Source organism: Gadus chalcogrammus, chromosome 2 (assembly GCF_026213295.1).
Source record: "Gadus chalcogrammus isolate NIFS_2021 chromosome 2, NIFS_Gcha_1.0, whole genome shotgun sequence".
In the NCBI taxonomy this organism is placed as follows: Eukaryota; Metazoa; Chordata; class Actinopteri; order Gadiformes; family Gadidae; genus Gadus; species Gadus chalcogrammus.
Window position 1 is genome coordinate 1,375,758 of NC_079413.1, and position 14,956 is coordinate 1,390,713.

At 50.2% G+C, this 14,956-nt stretch overlaps 1 protein-coding gene across 2 annotated transcripts in view; it reads left to right on the forward strand.

Moving 5' to 3' along the window:
• The first annotated feature begins 115 nt into the window (after positions 1 to 115).
• Positions 116 to 14,956, forward strand: part of abca3b (ATP-binding cassette, sub-family A (ABC1), member 3b) — a 23,163-nt gene continuing 8,322 nt past the window's right edge. The window contains exons 1-8 of one of the 2 annotated variants that reach the window (XM_056609821.1): positions 116 to 417; positions 1,562 to 1,665; positions 4,401 to 4,659; positions 7,343 to 7,470; positions 8,764 to 8,929; positions 10,093 to 10,352; positions 10,877 to 10,993; positions 11,422 to 11,542. In XM_056609821.1, coding sequence (XP_056465796.1) covers positions 1,612 to 1,665; positions 4,401 to 4,659; positions 7,343 to 7,470; positions 8,764 to 8,929; positions 10,093 to 10,352; positions 10,877 to 10,993; positions 11,422 to 11,542 — 1,105 coding nt within the window. In that variant the 5' untranslated portion in view covers positions 116 to 417; positions 1,562 to 1,611. The remainder of the gene's footprint in view (positions 418 to 1,561; positions 1,666 to 4,400; positions 4,660 to 7,342; positions 7,471 to 8,763; positions 8,930 to 10,092; positions 10,353 to 10,876; positions 10,994 to 11,421; positions 11,543 to 14,956) is intronic. The other variant, XM_056609813.1, reaches the window with a different exon arrangement.

Sequence of the window (14,956 nt, forward strand, 5' to 3'; positions counted from 1 at the left end):
AATTATAAGAACACTCGATTATATTTTAGGGTTGAGCACCTCATTTGCATATAGTGACCGAAGACAACAGCTCCTCGGGTCACGTGACGTGGGTCATGTGACCGCCCATGTTGACGGGTCGTTCCTCTCAGCGAGTAGCAGCCTAGGCGGCGGTGGTGCAAAGTCATCGTCCTAAGCACAGGAAACACGCCCGGAGATCACACCTGCATTCTCTCCACTGCGCTAACCCCTCGCCTCGTTCGTCATGTCGGTCTCCAACTCGAAGGACGGCGAACCAGAGTGACTCCGGATGTTGTGAGGAGGATACGGGTCGATTCAGACAGAAGGATCAGCATCAGATGAGGCTGGACTACTGATGGTTCGGAAGGTAATCTCTATCCCCGGGGCTGAGGGAGGGAGGAGGCTGCAGCGACATGGGTACATGACATATTTAAAAACGAATTGCATCATAATAGTGTCTGCGGTGTGTGTGTGTTTGTATGTCCGATCTGAGGCCCATCGCCTTAAGTATCGAGCCCATCAGATCAGGCTGCACGGCCAGACGCTCCAAAGGACAACCTGGGCGATGACTTCATGGTTCATGTGAAGGAGTTCTGTGTGTTTATGTCTTGAAATGCCATAAAAGGCCACATTAGCGTATTGAATAACGATACACTGATGTGCGCTACTGTCTATTACAAAGGGCCGAAACTATTTCAAAAGATTTATGAATGTTCAGCAATGGATGCGTTGTGTTTTGTTTGAGCATCAGAAGAAACAATGGTTTAATGCAGGGGTGCCCAACCAGTCGATCGCGGTCTACCAGTAGATCGCCGACAGATCCCAAGTCGATCGCGAGGGGTGAAGAAAAAAAAAAAAATTTTTTTTTTTTTTTTTAATGAAATTAAATTTGCGCGGGACATATACGCGCGGTAGCGCATGTGCTGTTAACAGCAGTTGAAAGCCGTCAACAGTAGTTACACACTCCTAAACGTTGGCATGGCTGAGGGGAAACAAGCTAAGACCTACCATTTTCACCCTGAGTGGGAGGAAGATTATTGATTATCGTTGAGAAGGTGCCCCCCCCCCCCCCCCACTGAAGTCCGTAGGTTCACGATACAACCCCCCCCCCCCCCCCCCCGTCAACAATTGTTCTCTACCCCCCCCCCCCCCCCCCCCGCTTGAAGGTAGGTTTGCTGGTAGATCTCGGGAGGTTGGCTACTTGAAAAGTAGATCTTGGGTCAAAAAAGGTTGGGCACCCCTGGTTTAATGCGACTGCGTGGCCGTTTACTGATAGTGATATGTAGGTCTATATATTATGTACGTCTCTATTTATTCAATATTAAGCACAGACCCTCTCCCTGTCCTAACATCCAAGGTGTAATAACCTTGCATTGTAATTCTTTCGATTTCGTTTCTATATTTGACCAGAAGGCTATTAAGTCAAGCTGTCACATAATCCGTTTCCTGTATTTTAATCAGATCAAGGATTCTTTTGTTCACGCAGTTAAGGTAATGTTTGCTCGTGCCAACGACCTCCATGTTCAAAGTTTTAAATTGACCCTGAAATGTGTTTCTGTAGCGGCTGTAGATCAGAAGGCCTGAGCTGTCTCCTCTTCCCCTGCAAAGAAAATGGCTATCATCAGACAATTTGGATTATTGCTCTGGAAGAACTATCTCCAGCAGGTAGGTTGGAAGAACGCCCAACTAAACACGTGATGCATGGATTGTAAACACACCAACGTACATAAATAATGACATCATGCAGATTGAACTTTCATGGACCCAGTCATAGAGTGTGTGATCAATAGTCCTGTGTCAGATAGTCCCAAAGCCTTTTCGATTCAGTAGCTGATCAATTCCCCCTATGGCAAAATGGGTGAATGTGAGTTTTAGTTGTGCAAGCATTCGAGTGTCCGCCATGTAGGAAAAGCACCATATAGAGTAAAGTAATTTGCTGAAGTAGTATAGCTGTGTGCAGCTCTTTGGTATAGCTGTATGTGCTGAGCTGACTGTGTGTTATGCGCTGACTGTCTGCTATAGCTGTATGTTGTGAGCTGGCTGCCTGATTGTCTGCTATAGCTGTAAGTTTTGAGCTGACTGTCTTCTGTAGCTGTATGTTTTGAGCTGACTGACTGTTGGCTATAGCTGTATGTTTTGAGCTGACTGTCTTCTATAGCTGTATGTTTTGAGCTGACTGACTGTTGGCTATAGCTGTATGTTTTGAGCTGATTGTCTTCTATAGCTGTATGTTCTGAGCTGACTGTCTGCTTGTCAGCCTGGTTTGTTTCGGGAGGAAGCCGGTCACGAGAGCAACATAATTGAACATAATTGAAGGAAGGAAACTTATTTTTTCTCCTCTGTGTTCTCCGTCTTCTAATGGTGCTCATGGAAACGAATCTGTCTCCCTCTTTTTATATTTACACTGTGAAACCAGGTCCATAGCGCTTTATATTTTACCAAGTAGTGTAGCTAATACTTGCAGTAACGTACGGTTAATGTGTCTCCTATAATTGCTGTTCCCACTAGCAGTTAGCATTATGTCCCTGAGCTAAAGTAGCCATAAGAAAAACCTGTAAACTGCAGCTATCCTGAAACGATACCTTCTGGGTTGGCGGGTTCTTCTACCATACAGGCGTACATGTTCACAGCAGTCGCTGAAGGGGCTTTAAACTAGGTCAGGCGTTTGCACAAGGTGGTGGGGAATTTGTAATCAACGCTCGGTTGGATTTTTAGTGGCACTTTCTTTTTGTTTAGACCTTTTTTCGAGCCAAGAAAAGGGAGAAATATGTGGGGTGGGGAGATTGTTTCTCCCGGCTCCTTTTATCACCTCCCTGCTGAACAGATGATGGTTGCTAGGCGACAGAGAGATTGTGCGAGTCTGTTTACCGCTGTGTCTTGGCTTTGGTTCGCCGGCAGTGTTGCGTTCTTGTGATTAGCATGAGGCTGGGTGACTTCGGGTCTCTGGTGGGTACCTGATCGGGTTTGGTCGACCGGCCTCCCAGCTGTCTTCTGCTGCTGGGACCCGTTCAGGTTTAAGATGGGGGCATGGTAAACACTTAAAATACTGCCTAACATTCACCCGTTCATGCACACATTCACACACCGACGGCGGTGACAGCCACGCAGAAGGCGACAGCCTCAGCCAGGAGGAGCCGGGGATCGAACTAGCCACCTACCAGATACCAGCCAAGGCACTCTGATCGTCTGAGCCACCGGCCGCCCCTTGTTGTGATGAGGAGCCCCACTAGGCTCTCTATCGAAGGCCTTATCCTAAATGTCAGCGTTAAAATAGCTCAGTTTAGCTTCTTCAAAAGGCTAACCTGTGGCTCGGTTTGAACTTACTCTACCGTCTAGTTCCATTTTCCCTAGCACTACTTTGTATTTGTGTTGTTTTATACCCTGTGACTTTCAATACTGCTTGGCTGCTGTTACAAAGGACTTTCCCCTTCCGGGGGATTAATGACGTTTTTATCGAACTACCTTTCTAACCGTGAGTGGTGCAAATAATTTGTCACAGAATCAAATCCCAAAGTCTGGTTTGAGTTCCCGTCCACGTTGGTAAACTCAGGGTCGGCTCCTCCCTCAATCGTCGTGTTTGTGTTTCATCAATAGTACATGAGACTGTACCTGGGGAGTCGACCTCGACCAGAGGGTGTCTGTTACAGTCACCCGGGTACTGTTCCCTGTAGAATAGAGGCCACACACACACAGCCTGCTTTCCTGGTGGGCCCCAGAGAACACACACAAACACACACATAAACACGCACTCGCACTCACACGATAGATTCAATGCACACAAACTATCCAATGAACACACAAACACACACAGACAAGATTGAATGCGCACACACACACACGATCCCATGAGCACATATATAGTTGCACACCCACACAGGTTGCAAATATATGATCCTTGGTTGAATCACCCCTTTCTTGAGACAAATAGTAGCATCGTGCAGCGTCTTATCCTAGCTATCTTTGTTGTGTACAGGGAATGGGTTAACCTAGTGATGGTTAGAGCTTGGCCCTTGGTTATATGAACCTCCTTACTGTACCGACAGAGATATAGTGTTGTTTCTCTTCTTATTGTCAGACGCTTTGGATAAAAGTGTCTGATAAACGGCCTGAATGCAAATGTCACAACCTCACTCGTCATTATTGTTGTCGTTGTTGTGTCGTTGTCGTTGTTGTTGTTGTTGTTGTTGTTGTCTGCTCACCGTGGCTCTCTCCCTGGCGGCGGTGCAGAAGCGCCAGATCCTGGTGTCGCCATTGTTGTTGACGTTGTTGTTGTTGTTGTGGTGTTGTGCTGACCGTGGCTCTCTCCCTGCAGAAGCGTCAGATCCTGGTGTCACCGTTGTTGTTGACGTTGTTGTTGTTGTCGTTGTGGTGTTGTGCTGACCGTGGCTCTCTCCCTGCAGAAGCGTCAGATCCTGGTGACGCTGGTGGAGATCCTCCTGCCGATGCTGTTCGCGGGGATCCTCATCGCGCTGCGACAGAAGGTGCCCTTCAAGAACTACCCCAACGCCACCGTCTACGAGAGCTTCGCCGTCAACTTCCTGCCGCCGCAGCTGCTCTACCACCACTGGCAGCTGGCCTACGTCCCCGGGAACTCCAGCGTGGTGCGGCAGGTGGCGGAGGACGTGCAGCACAGCCTGGGGCCCGGGGCTATCGGCTCTGGTGGGTACCGGTCTGATGATGAGGGCCCCGTCTCGGCCTGATGTTTAGGGCCTCGACCCGGTCTGATGATGAGGGCCCCGTCTCGGCCTGATGTTTAGGGCCTCGACCCGGTCTGATGATCAGGGCCCCGTCTCGGCCTGATGTTTAGAGCCTCGCCCCGGTCTGATGATGAGGGCCCCGTCTCGGCCAGATGTTTAGGTCCTCGACCCGGTCTGATGATGAGGGCCCCGTCTCGGCCTGATGTTTAGGGCCTCGACCCGGTCTGATGATGTGCTCCCATCTAGCTCTGATGATGTCCCCCCCCCCCCCCAACACCCGTCTTATGCACTTATTGTATGTTGTACGTCCTGGCACTTAAAGGGGTGAAATCATGCGGTGTGAGTGTGATTAGCTGCTGCAAGCCGTGTGAAAGTAGGCCTCTTCCTGTGGTTTACTGACATCGCAAGTTGGCGATTCCTCCTGGTGGCATAATTTCACCCCTTTAATGTACACACTTATTGTATGTTGTACGTCCTTGCACTTAAAAATAGTCCTCAGCATTGTGTAGCGTCTTATCCTAGCTATCTTTGTTGCGTACAAGGAATGGGTTAACCTAGCGATGGTTAATGCTCGGCACTTGGTTCTATGAACATCCTTACTGTTTCGACAGCGATATATTGTTTCTCTTCTTCTGACAAATGTACTCATTGTAAGTCGCTTTGGATAAAAGCGTCTGTCAAACGCCCTGAATGTAAACGTAATGATGTGGTCACCGTCCAACTCTGACGATGTGAACCCGACGCGGAAACGGCGACACAAAATCAGTTAATTCAGTTTTGATTTGGTATTCATCATGAGTCGTATCGCAGGAAACAGGGATAATCTAAAGGGAAAAGAGTGAGCGGCACTAATTGCGTTAGTGTTGGTGTGTCTGCGACCACGCGCGTGTGTCAGTATGACTAAAGCGCTGCTTGGGTTTGTGTATGAGAGCTATGGCAGGGTAGCAGCATGTGGGCTTACGCTGTTGTCCTGAAAGGAACTGCAAACGGCCCCACCCTTCAGCCGACAGCCCATCACTGTCTGACTGCCTGGCCTGGCCGGACCTCCAGTCTCTCTATTTCCCCCCCCCCCCCCCCCATCGATGGCCATGTCTTCTGCCTCCCACACTACGCAACACTATCATGCAGATAGTGTTTCTGTGTTTGTGTGGGATTATACGCCCGAGGATGATTTAGATGAGGGAAGCAGGAAGCAGAGCAGGTTGACTGGTCGCCGGAAGGTTGCTAGTTCGATCCCCGGCTCCTCCTTGCCGAGTGTCGAGGTGGCCCTGAGCGAGACGCCTCACCCTGAATGCTCCTGACGAGCTGACTGTCGCCCTGCGTGGTTGACTCCGCCGTTGGTGTGTGAATGAGGGGATGAATGGTTGTAAATCGCTTAGGTTTAAAAGCGTCTTCAAAATCCCCTAAATGTGAATGTGGATGTTTCTCTGTGTGTGAGATTTAACACCTGAGGAATACATCTGAGCAGTATGTTGGATGAAGGTCCAACTCCATGGGTACACAGTCTCTCCCAGGTGTTTCCGGAGTTGTACTGGTGAAATGAGTTGGAGTCGCTCTGTCGAAACGATCCACAAGCACAGCGTGTTGCCGCAGAGTGTTTATTTTGGCAGCTGACCCAGATATGACCCGGGGAGTGCGAGCGAGTTTCCTTGTCCTTCTCACACCTCTGCGTTCCTGAACGGGCGCCAGATGATAGTGAAGGAAACGGTTCAATCGTTAGGTACAACCAACAGATATGAACAATGTATATCTTATCTCCATTCCTGTCCGGCCACTCTTTATGTTTTTAGAATAATCTGGTTGAACACTTTTGTCCACCATTGTTGAGCATTTCCACAACCATTTCTTCGTGGTTTGGACAAAAAGATAAAGTCAGTTTGGAATGCTATGTATTGCCAAGAGGGTTACCCATTTAATCTGTCTTCTCTGGGTATGTTGGTCCATGGCAGAACATACAAGATATCTTTACTATCATACATTTTCTCACTATTACCCGAATGAAGTGTCCTCTGTTTCCTCAGGCCAGATAGACTCTGTGGACATTTTAAAAGCAGTAACTAAATCGTCTGGTTGGACAGGCTTAGCTAGCCCTGTGTTTGTTCTGTCAGACTCTTTGTCTGGGTTGTCTCTGTTTTATTGTGTTGTTGTGAAGCTCTCTGTGACCTGGGTATGTGAAAGGTGCTGCATAAATAAACGATGCTTGCTTTCTGAAATGAACAAGTCTTTTAGGCTTTATCTATCGCTGGTGTTTGGAACAAAACCAAACTATGGTTCTCGACCAAACTCTGGTGTGTGGAACCATAGAATTGTTGATTATAACCGTAGTTTGGTGTTTAGAACCGTAGTTTGTTGTTTAGAACCCTAGTTTGGTGTTTGGTGTGGAGCCGTAGTTTGGTGATTGTCAGACCAATAGTGTGACTAGTGCCGATAGTGTGGTCGCTCTCGGCCGGGGAAATGAGAAGGAGGTCAAGGCCGTGGCAGACGTGTGCACGGCCGTACGTGCACACGTCTGCCACGGCCTTGACCTGTGGTGGAACACATTCTGTGTGTGCGTGTGCGTGTCTGTGTGTGTGACGCAGTAAAAACACCACCTCTTTCTCACCTAGAAAAGCATGACTCACAAACGTGTGTGTGTGTTTCCTTAGTGCGCGGGTTTGAGACTGAGGACCTGTTGGAGGACTATGTGAAGAAGGACCCGCTGTCGGGGAAGCTGCTGGCGGCCGTGGTGTTTGAGCACCCCTTCAGCCACGACGAAGAGCCCCTACCCCAGCAGGTACACACACACACACACACACACACACACACACACACACACACACACACACACACACACACACACACACACACACACACACACACACACACACACACACACGTGCATAGACAGACAGACACACGCAAACGTGCATAGACATATGTCAACAAACGCACACGTTTACAGATGGACTCCCACACACATGAATAGCCACATTGATGCTTGAAATGCATAAAAACGTTTTGCATGCATTATTTGCATTTTGCCATTCAGTTCAAGGACGATTGCGGATTTTCATATCATGGTGAAATGATCTTGGTTTTTATTGCTAGCCGTACTCCTGGGGGTCATTACATCACCATGACCCCTCCTCCAGTGCGGCTTGTCCTAGCCTCGCACTGCACCATGTGAATGTTGTTATCTCCTCATCGAAGAGGAACCAGGCCTCCGCTCAGCCCTGCTGCGTCACGTGTGGTGAAGCGGACAGACTGCTTCGTGTTTTAAACAAACTGGTCATGTTTGTCTTCTTTTTAGGAGAAAACAGTTTCTCTGTTTCACGAAGATGTCACGTATTACGAGCTTGGTTTCTTCAGCCGCGACCTCATTCGTCTGCTCCACTTATGGTGTAATCAATAAATATTTGCAAATATGTCTTAGTTTGGTGTGGAACCGTAGTTTTGTGTTTGGAGACGTAGTGACTGACCCTTTTTAAATTTACAACAACAAGGGAACAGACAGAAAAACCAAATGAAAACCCTAATAAACCGACCGTGGTTCCTGTTTGTTAACCAAGAGATAAAGTATCGATGGTCACCAACAGAGGAGTGGAATAGAGATTCCATTGTGATTCGCTGCTGGTTCCATCCCAGGCTCTTTACTTCCTGCTTCTCCTTGATTTGGATGCCGCCGCCAAACCACGGCTGTCCCCTCAGCCGCAGAATGGCTCTCGCTGGCCACCGTCACCATGACGACCGGCGGAGCTCGCTTTTGGGTGGTAATTTGATTCCGTGAGTGAATTGCTTCCAGTTACTCCCGGTAGACGCAGAGAGCCGGGACTATTGGCGGTGCGAATGCACGTCCGCTATCAAAGGCGTAGACGGGAGTGTCATTTTACAAATGAATAGATTGTGACGACTGAACCCCTTTTCCGGCCGCAAGGTCACCCCCAAAGTTTCAGTGTTTTGGGGCGTGCTCGGTGGATCAACACTAATGCGCTGACCACATTATGTACCGCGGGTTTGATTCCCCCCTGGTGTCACTCCCTCTCTCTGTACCCCACGCTGAGTGTTCTGCCCCCCCCCCCCCCCTCAGGTGAGGTACCACCTGCGCTTCAGCTACAGCCCCAAGAACGCCCCCGCCAAGGAGAAGTCGGAACTGAACCCCAACAACGACCTGGACTGGCACACCTCCAGCCTGTTCCCCCTCTTCCAGCTGCCGGGCCCCCGGGAGCAGTACGACAAGAATGGGGGCACGCCTGGTGAGACACACACACACACACACACACACACACACACACACACACACACACACACACACACACACACACACACACACACACACACACACACACACACACACACACACACACACACACACACACACACACACAGTCATGCACAGAAAGAAACACACACACACACACACACACACACACACACACACACACACAGTCATACACACACACACACACACACACACACACACACACACACTCTCTTCAGTGACTCATGGTTTTCTAGGAGAGTTTGGTTGAGGAAGACGCAGTGTTTTTATCAGCCTGACCCGGCTGCTGACTCAGACTCTTCCCCATAATGGAATTTCCATTTTTCAGTGTTCATTTTAATGGGCTGAGAATGGAGTTGACCCAAAAGGTGAGCTCATGGTGACTCCTTTTCATGCATAAAGTGCAAGGAGTGGATGAAGCCCAGAGGAATGAAGGGGGATGTGAACACAGAACCCCACCCCTTAGGTTCCAAACCCCTCTCCTCCGCGCTCCGCGGTCTGACCCACGACCTCCAAAGGACAGCCGGTATGCCCGGGCTGAGCTGAGGGCAGCGTGCGTGGAGATATTGATGTGGTGAGGCGCCAGTTAGAAGTGGAGGTCCCGGTCGGGGAACACGGAGACGTTTGTTATTTTTCACATCCGTTGGACATGTAGTTTGTGCACATGAAGCACACAGAAGGGAATGGACCCTCTTCACAGTAGAGAGAAGATTCGGGTGGAGCTCATCACATTTAGGATGAGGCCCTTTGATTCAGACCGGGCCGCGGTTCAGACAAAACTAGTCAAGTTACGATACATCGACCATGCTGGTGCTGTGACAGAATGTCTGTCTATTTTCAGATAAATAACACAATTTAGTCAATAGAAAAAGCATTGAAATCGCTTTGTGGCCTTGAAAATCTCTCTCTCTCTCTCTCTCTCTCTCTCTCTCTCTCTCTCTCTCTCTCTCTCTCTCTCTCTCTCCTCTCTCTCTCCTCTCTCTCTCTCTCTCTCTCTCTCTCTCTCTCTCTCTCTCTCTCTCTCTCTCTCTCTCTCTCTCTCTCTCTCTCTCTCTCTCTCTCTCTCTCTCTCTCTCTCTCTCTCTCTCTCTCTCTCTCTCTATCTCTCTCTCTCTCTCTTCCCTCCCCCCCTCCCAGGGTACTTCCGGGAGGGCTTCCTGGCCGTGCAGCACGCGGTGGACCGGGCGATCATGCGCTCGTACAACCGGACGTCGGCGGCGGCGCTGCTGGCCCAGACCCGCGTGGTGATGTCCCGGTTCCCCTACCCGGCCTTCATCTACGACGTCTTCATCCTGGCCATCCAGAACCAGCTGCCCCTTCTGCTGGTGCTCAGCTTCACTTACACCTCGCTCAACATCGTCCGCGCCGTGGTGCAGGAGAAAGAGCGCAAGCTCAAGGTAGGGGGGTGTGTGTGTGTGTGTGTGTGTGCGCGCCATTTATTTTCGCTGGCCATTTGTGACTGATCAACTGACTCTTTCTCTCTCTTTTTATTCTTCTCCTCTCTTTGTTGTTCTCTTTCCTCTTCCTCTACTTCTCCTTCTCTTCTCTCTGTCTCCTTCTCTTCCTCCTCCCCCTCCTCTCATCACCCCCTCCTCCTCCTGCTTCTTGTCTCCTCTCTGTCTCCTTCTCTTCCTCCTGCTCCTCTTCCTCCTCCTCCTCCTGTGTCTCCTCCTGCTCCAACTCCTCTTCTTCCTCCTCCTCCTCCTCCTCCTCCTGTGTCTCCTCTTCCTCCTACTCCTCTTCCTCCTCCTCTTCATGTGTCTCCTCCTCCTCCTGCTCCTCCTCCTCCTCATGTGTCTCCTCCTCCTCCTGCTCCTCCTCCTCCTCCTGTGTCTCCTCTTCCTCCTCCTCCTCCTCTTCCTCCCCCTCTCCTCCTCCTCTTTCTCCTCTTCCTCCTCCTCCTCTTCCTCCTCTCATCCAGGAGTACATGCGTATGATGGGTCTCAGTAACTGGCTGCACTGGAGTGCCTGGTTCCTCATGTTCTTCCTCTTCATCTCCATCTCGGTCTTCTTCGTCACCGTGCTCCTCTGCATCCAGGTGAGTCCAGGGTTCACCCTCTCACCAAACTGGAGCGGCAGTATTCAGCCCAAACAACAATCACTCTCACTTGTTCACCTTGAGGCGTGTGAAGGGATTCCAGAGCATCTCTTTCAAAAGGCCCCTGAATGAGTGAGAGGGTGAACCCGTGTCTCTGCGTAATGAGGGGCCCCACTGAGTGACAGGGTGAGGGCCGACTGTGTGACAGGGTGAGGGCCCATTGTGTGACAGGCTGACCCCACTGTGTGACAGGGTGAGCCCACTGTGTGACAGGGTGACCCCACTGTGGGTCAGGGTGACCCCACTGTTTGACAGGGTGAGGGCCCATTGTGTGACAGGGTGAGCCCACTGAGTGACAGGGTGAGCCCACTGTGTGACAGGGTGAGCCTGTGTGCTGCCTAACTAGGGGTCCTGCTGTGTGCTTGCAGGTGAGCCCCAAGGGAGCAGTGCTGGCCTACAGCGACCCCAGCCTGGTGTTCGTCTTCCTCATCGTCTTCGCCGTGGCGACCATCAACTTCAGCTTCATGATCAGCTCCTTCTTCTCTCGAGGTGCGTGGCAGGTTTATCGTTATCAACGTCTACTGTCCTTGTACGTGTTCCTCTTGCACCCACAGTCCTGGGATCAGTGAGGATCTTCTAACCAGCGCTTTTCTAACCAGCGACCACTCAAAGCTCTTTACAACACCGCCTTATATTCACCCATTCATGCACACATTCACACGACGACGGCGTCAAACACGCCAGGCGACAGCCAGCTCGTCAGGAGCATTCAGGGTGAGGCGTCTCGCTCAGGGAGACCGCGACACTCGGCAAGGAGGAGCCGGGGATCGAGCTAGTGACCTTCCGGTGACCAGCCAACCCGCTCTGCCTCCTGAGCGACATGCCGCCCATGTCTGTGAATCTTTAATCTATTGGAGTGGGAGCGCTGGGCCATGCCTGTTGACAATACCGGGACAGGGAAGTTAAAAAGTACGATCAAATGATACCATTCTGTTCAGCTGCTGCTGCTGTGCACCGGTTATTCTGAGTGCACCACTGTTTGCCGCGATACGACTGATTAATGAGCCTCTAGCCTCGAGGATACAGGACACGAAGAGCAGCATGCAAGTTGAATAGTTTGCGACACCAGAAGACACCAGATGGCATCGATCAGGGACGACTTCAGGAACCCTGCGTTATGCGAGTGCTGATTCCTCCGTTTAGCCGCACAGTCCCACGCCGTCAGCGGATCTGAGAGGATTATAAACCCTCCATGAATGTGCAGTGACAGAGCGTGCTCTGAGGTCGTCCCCTGTTCCCACTCAGGGTCTGGCGTGATGATGTGATTGACTCCCCCGTACACTGTGGTTCTTGGCTCGGCCGGGCTTCGTCTGCCGCATGTTGAGGCACCAGATGCCTGACACCTTACTGCTGGCCCCGGGTTGTGCCGATAAGAGCTTCTGGAGGGGAGCGATAATGCGGTGGTTCTTGGAGTACGGCTCTGTGATAATTGTATGAATGCTGAATCGCAGGTTGTGGTAGTGGTGAGGGGAATGTGGGAAGGTTTTGGGTTCGATCCCCGGTGAATGCAATCCTGATTCCTTCCCCAACCCCACACCGAGCACTTATTATTGTCTTACTGGACCTTAATGTACGCACCTATTCTATGTTGTACATCCTTGCACTTTAAAATAGTACTTGTGTAGCGTCTTATCCTAGCTATCTCTCTCGTCTACGGGGAATGGGTTAACCTAGTGATGGTTAGTGCTTTGTACTTGTTTCTATGAACATCCTTACTGTACCGACAGCGATTTATTGTTGTTTCTCTCTCCTCTGACAAATGCACTTATTGTATGGGGCTTTGGATAAACGTATCTGCTAAACGACTCAATGTTTTCTCGTTCTTCCTGTAACATCCAACAGTAGAGGACTTGTTTGCCTGACTCTGACTGGCACTGGCTTCTAGCTAACAGAGGGAAACTCAAGCCTCTACTCTGTGAGCCATCCCCACGCTCCATAATGACTGCCGAAGCTTTTGAAGCCTCGCAGTCGATAATCATGCTTGCGCTTGCCTGTGGTGGGTGTAATTACTGGGGTAATCACCCTGGCTTTTGTCCATCGGCAGTTTTAGTTCCCTTTCCTAGAATATTCGAGACGTCTTTATTCGTCCTCAGGGAAATTTGTCTCGGGCATATAAGAAGAAGTGTGACGTCCACCTCCTGTTCTTCTTCTTCTTCTTCCTACACACACACACACACACACACACACACACACACACACACACACACACACACACACACACACACACACACACACACACACACACACACACACACACACACACACACACACACACACACACACACACAGGGCCGACGGACTGCTGGGACAAGGGGGACAGTTGTGGGGGGGCCCAAGGCAGAGGGGGGGCCCATAAAAAAAAAATAAAAAAAATTACTCATCGGCCACGTCTCCCCCCCCGTCAACAATCGCTCCACACACACACACACACACACACTCCTTGACGATGAGGTGTAAGTGAAGCTGAGCACTGTCGATGGACCTTCTCCCCTTGGTGGCCTCAACGGTGGGAGAAAGAGCAGGCAAACGTGCGGGAGATGGTCACCTCCGTCGACGGCGTCGTCGGCCTCCCTGTGAAGACAGAGTGGTTTTCCCTCTTTTGAACGGAGCGTGAATAGTGCCTGACTCAGACTTGAGTGCGTGGACGTAATCTTTAGTAGAACGCCTTTAAATGACGCCCGGTACCACCACTGCTAAGAGCAAGCAAAGGTCGACCATTTAAGTCACAACTCGTCTCTGCTTTGGCACCGCCGTGGTCGGGCGAGCTCCCTGCCGACGTCAGGAGCGCAGAGTTACTCAGCAGCTTCCGCAAGAGACTCTGGACTCACTCGTTCAGAGTTCACCTAATAACAGCCACCCCTTCCCACCCCTTTTGCACCCTTATTGTATCTCGTACATCCTGGCACTTAAAAATAGTACCTAGCATCGTGTAGCGTCTTATCCTAGCTGTCAGTGTTGTATACGGGGAATGGGTTAACCTAGCGATGGTTAGTGCTTGGCCCTTGGTTCTATGAACATCCTTACTGTACCGACAGCGATATATTGTTGTTTCTGTTCCTTCTGAGAGAAACAGAAGGAACAGTGTACTTATTGTAAGTCGCTTTAAATAAAAGCGTCTGCTAAATGTAAATGTAATCCTAAAGCACAGCAGCGGCTTGGGTTGGGTACACCTGTGAGGGGTCAGAGCTGTGCGTTGCACATCCGTCAGGATTTGATTTGCGACAGCAGGCTTTCCTAAAGGTTACATGATTTACGGTTAGAATGTCATGCATTACCGCATTAACCTTTTGGTTCTGTGCACCATTTTACGGCCTGTTGTCATTTCATGTCGTGTTTAAGTGACTAAGAACGATGGCGGAACCGAGGGACTTAAAGATGAACCCTACGGCCGTTCTCTGCATGAATGAGATGGAACGAGGTCCACCCTGTTCCCAGTAGTCGCATCGTGTTTATTCGACTTTATACTCTACGGATCGATGGAACCGTCCCTCTTTACCGCTCGCCCTGTTATTATCTTCAACAAAGACGGCGTTTTGTCGCTTCGCTGCTGTCCTCACCACAGATGATGAGGCTTTGACCACGTGACACCCTAGAAAGGCGCTAGAAAGGCACGTCAGGCTCCTCAGATGACTCGACCGACACTACAAACCATGGAAACCTCTGAGGCATCTGCTCTTTCCTGTCAGGCCGGTCTCACCCTTACTGGTCGGTAACATGCGTGCATGTGCATACGATCTGCAGTAAGGAGTCCGTTTTGCGCCACACTGGGCTTAACTCCAGCCTAGTCAATTTGGATGAGTGCCAACCTTGCATTTATCGGAAAAACAAAATGTGTGTGTATTCGTTGATCATTATAAATCTTTTGCCTTCCTAATTCAAATTGGTTTGACTCTCCAGCCGTTC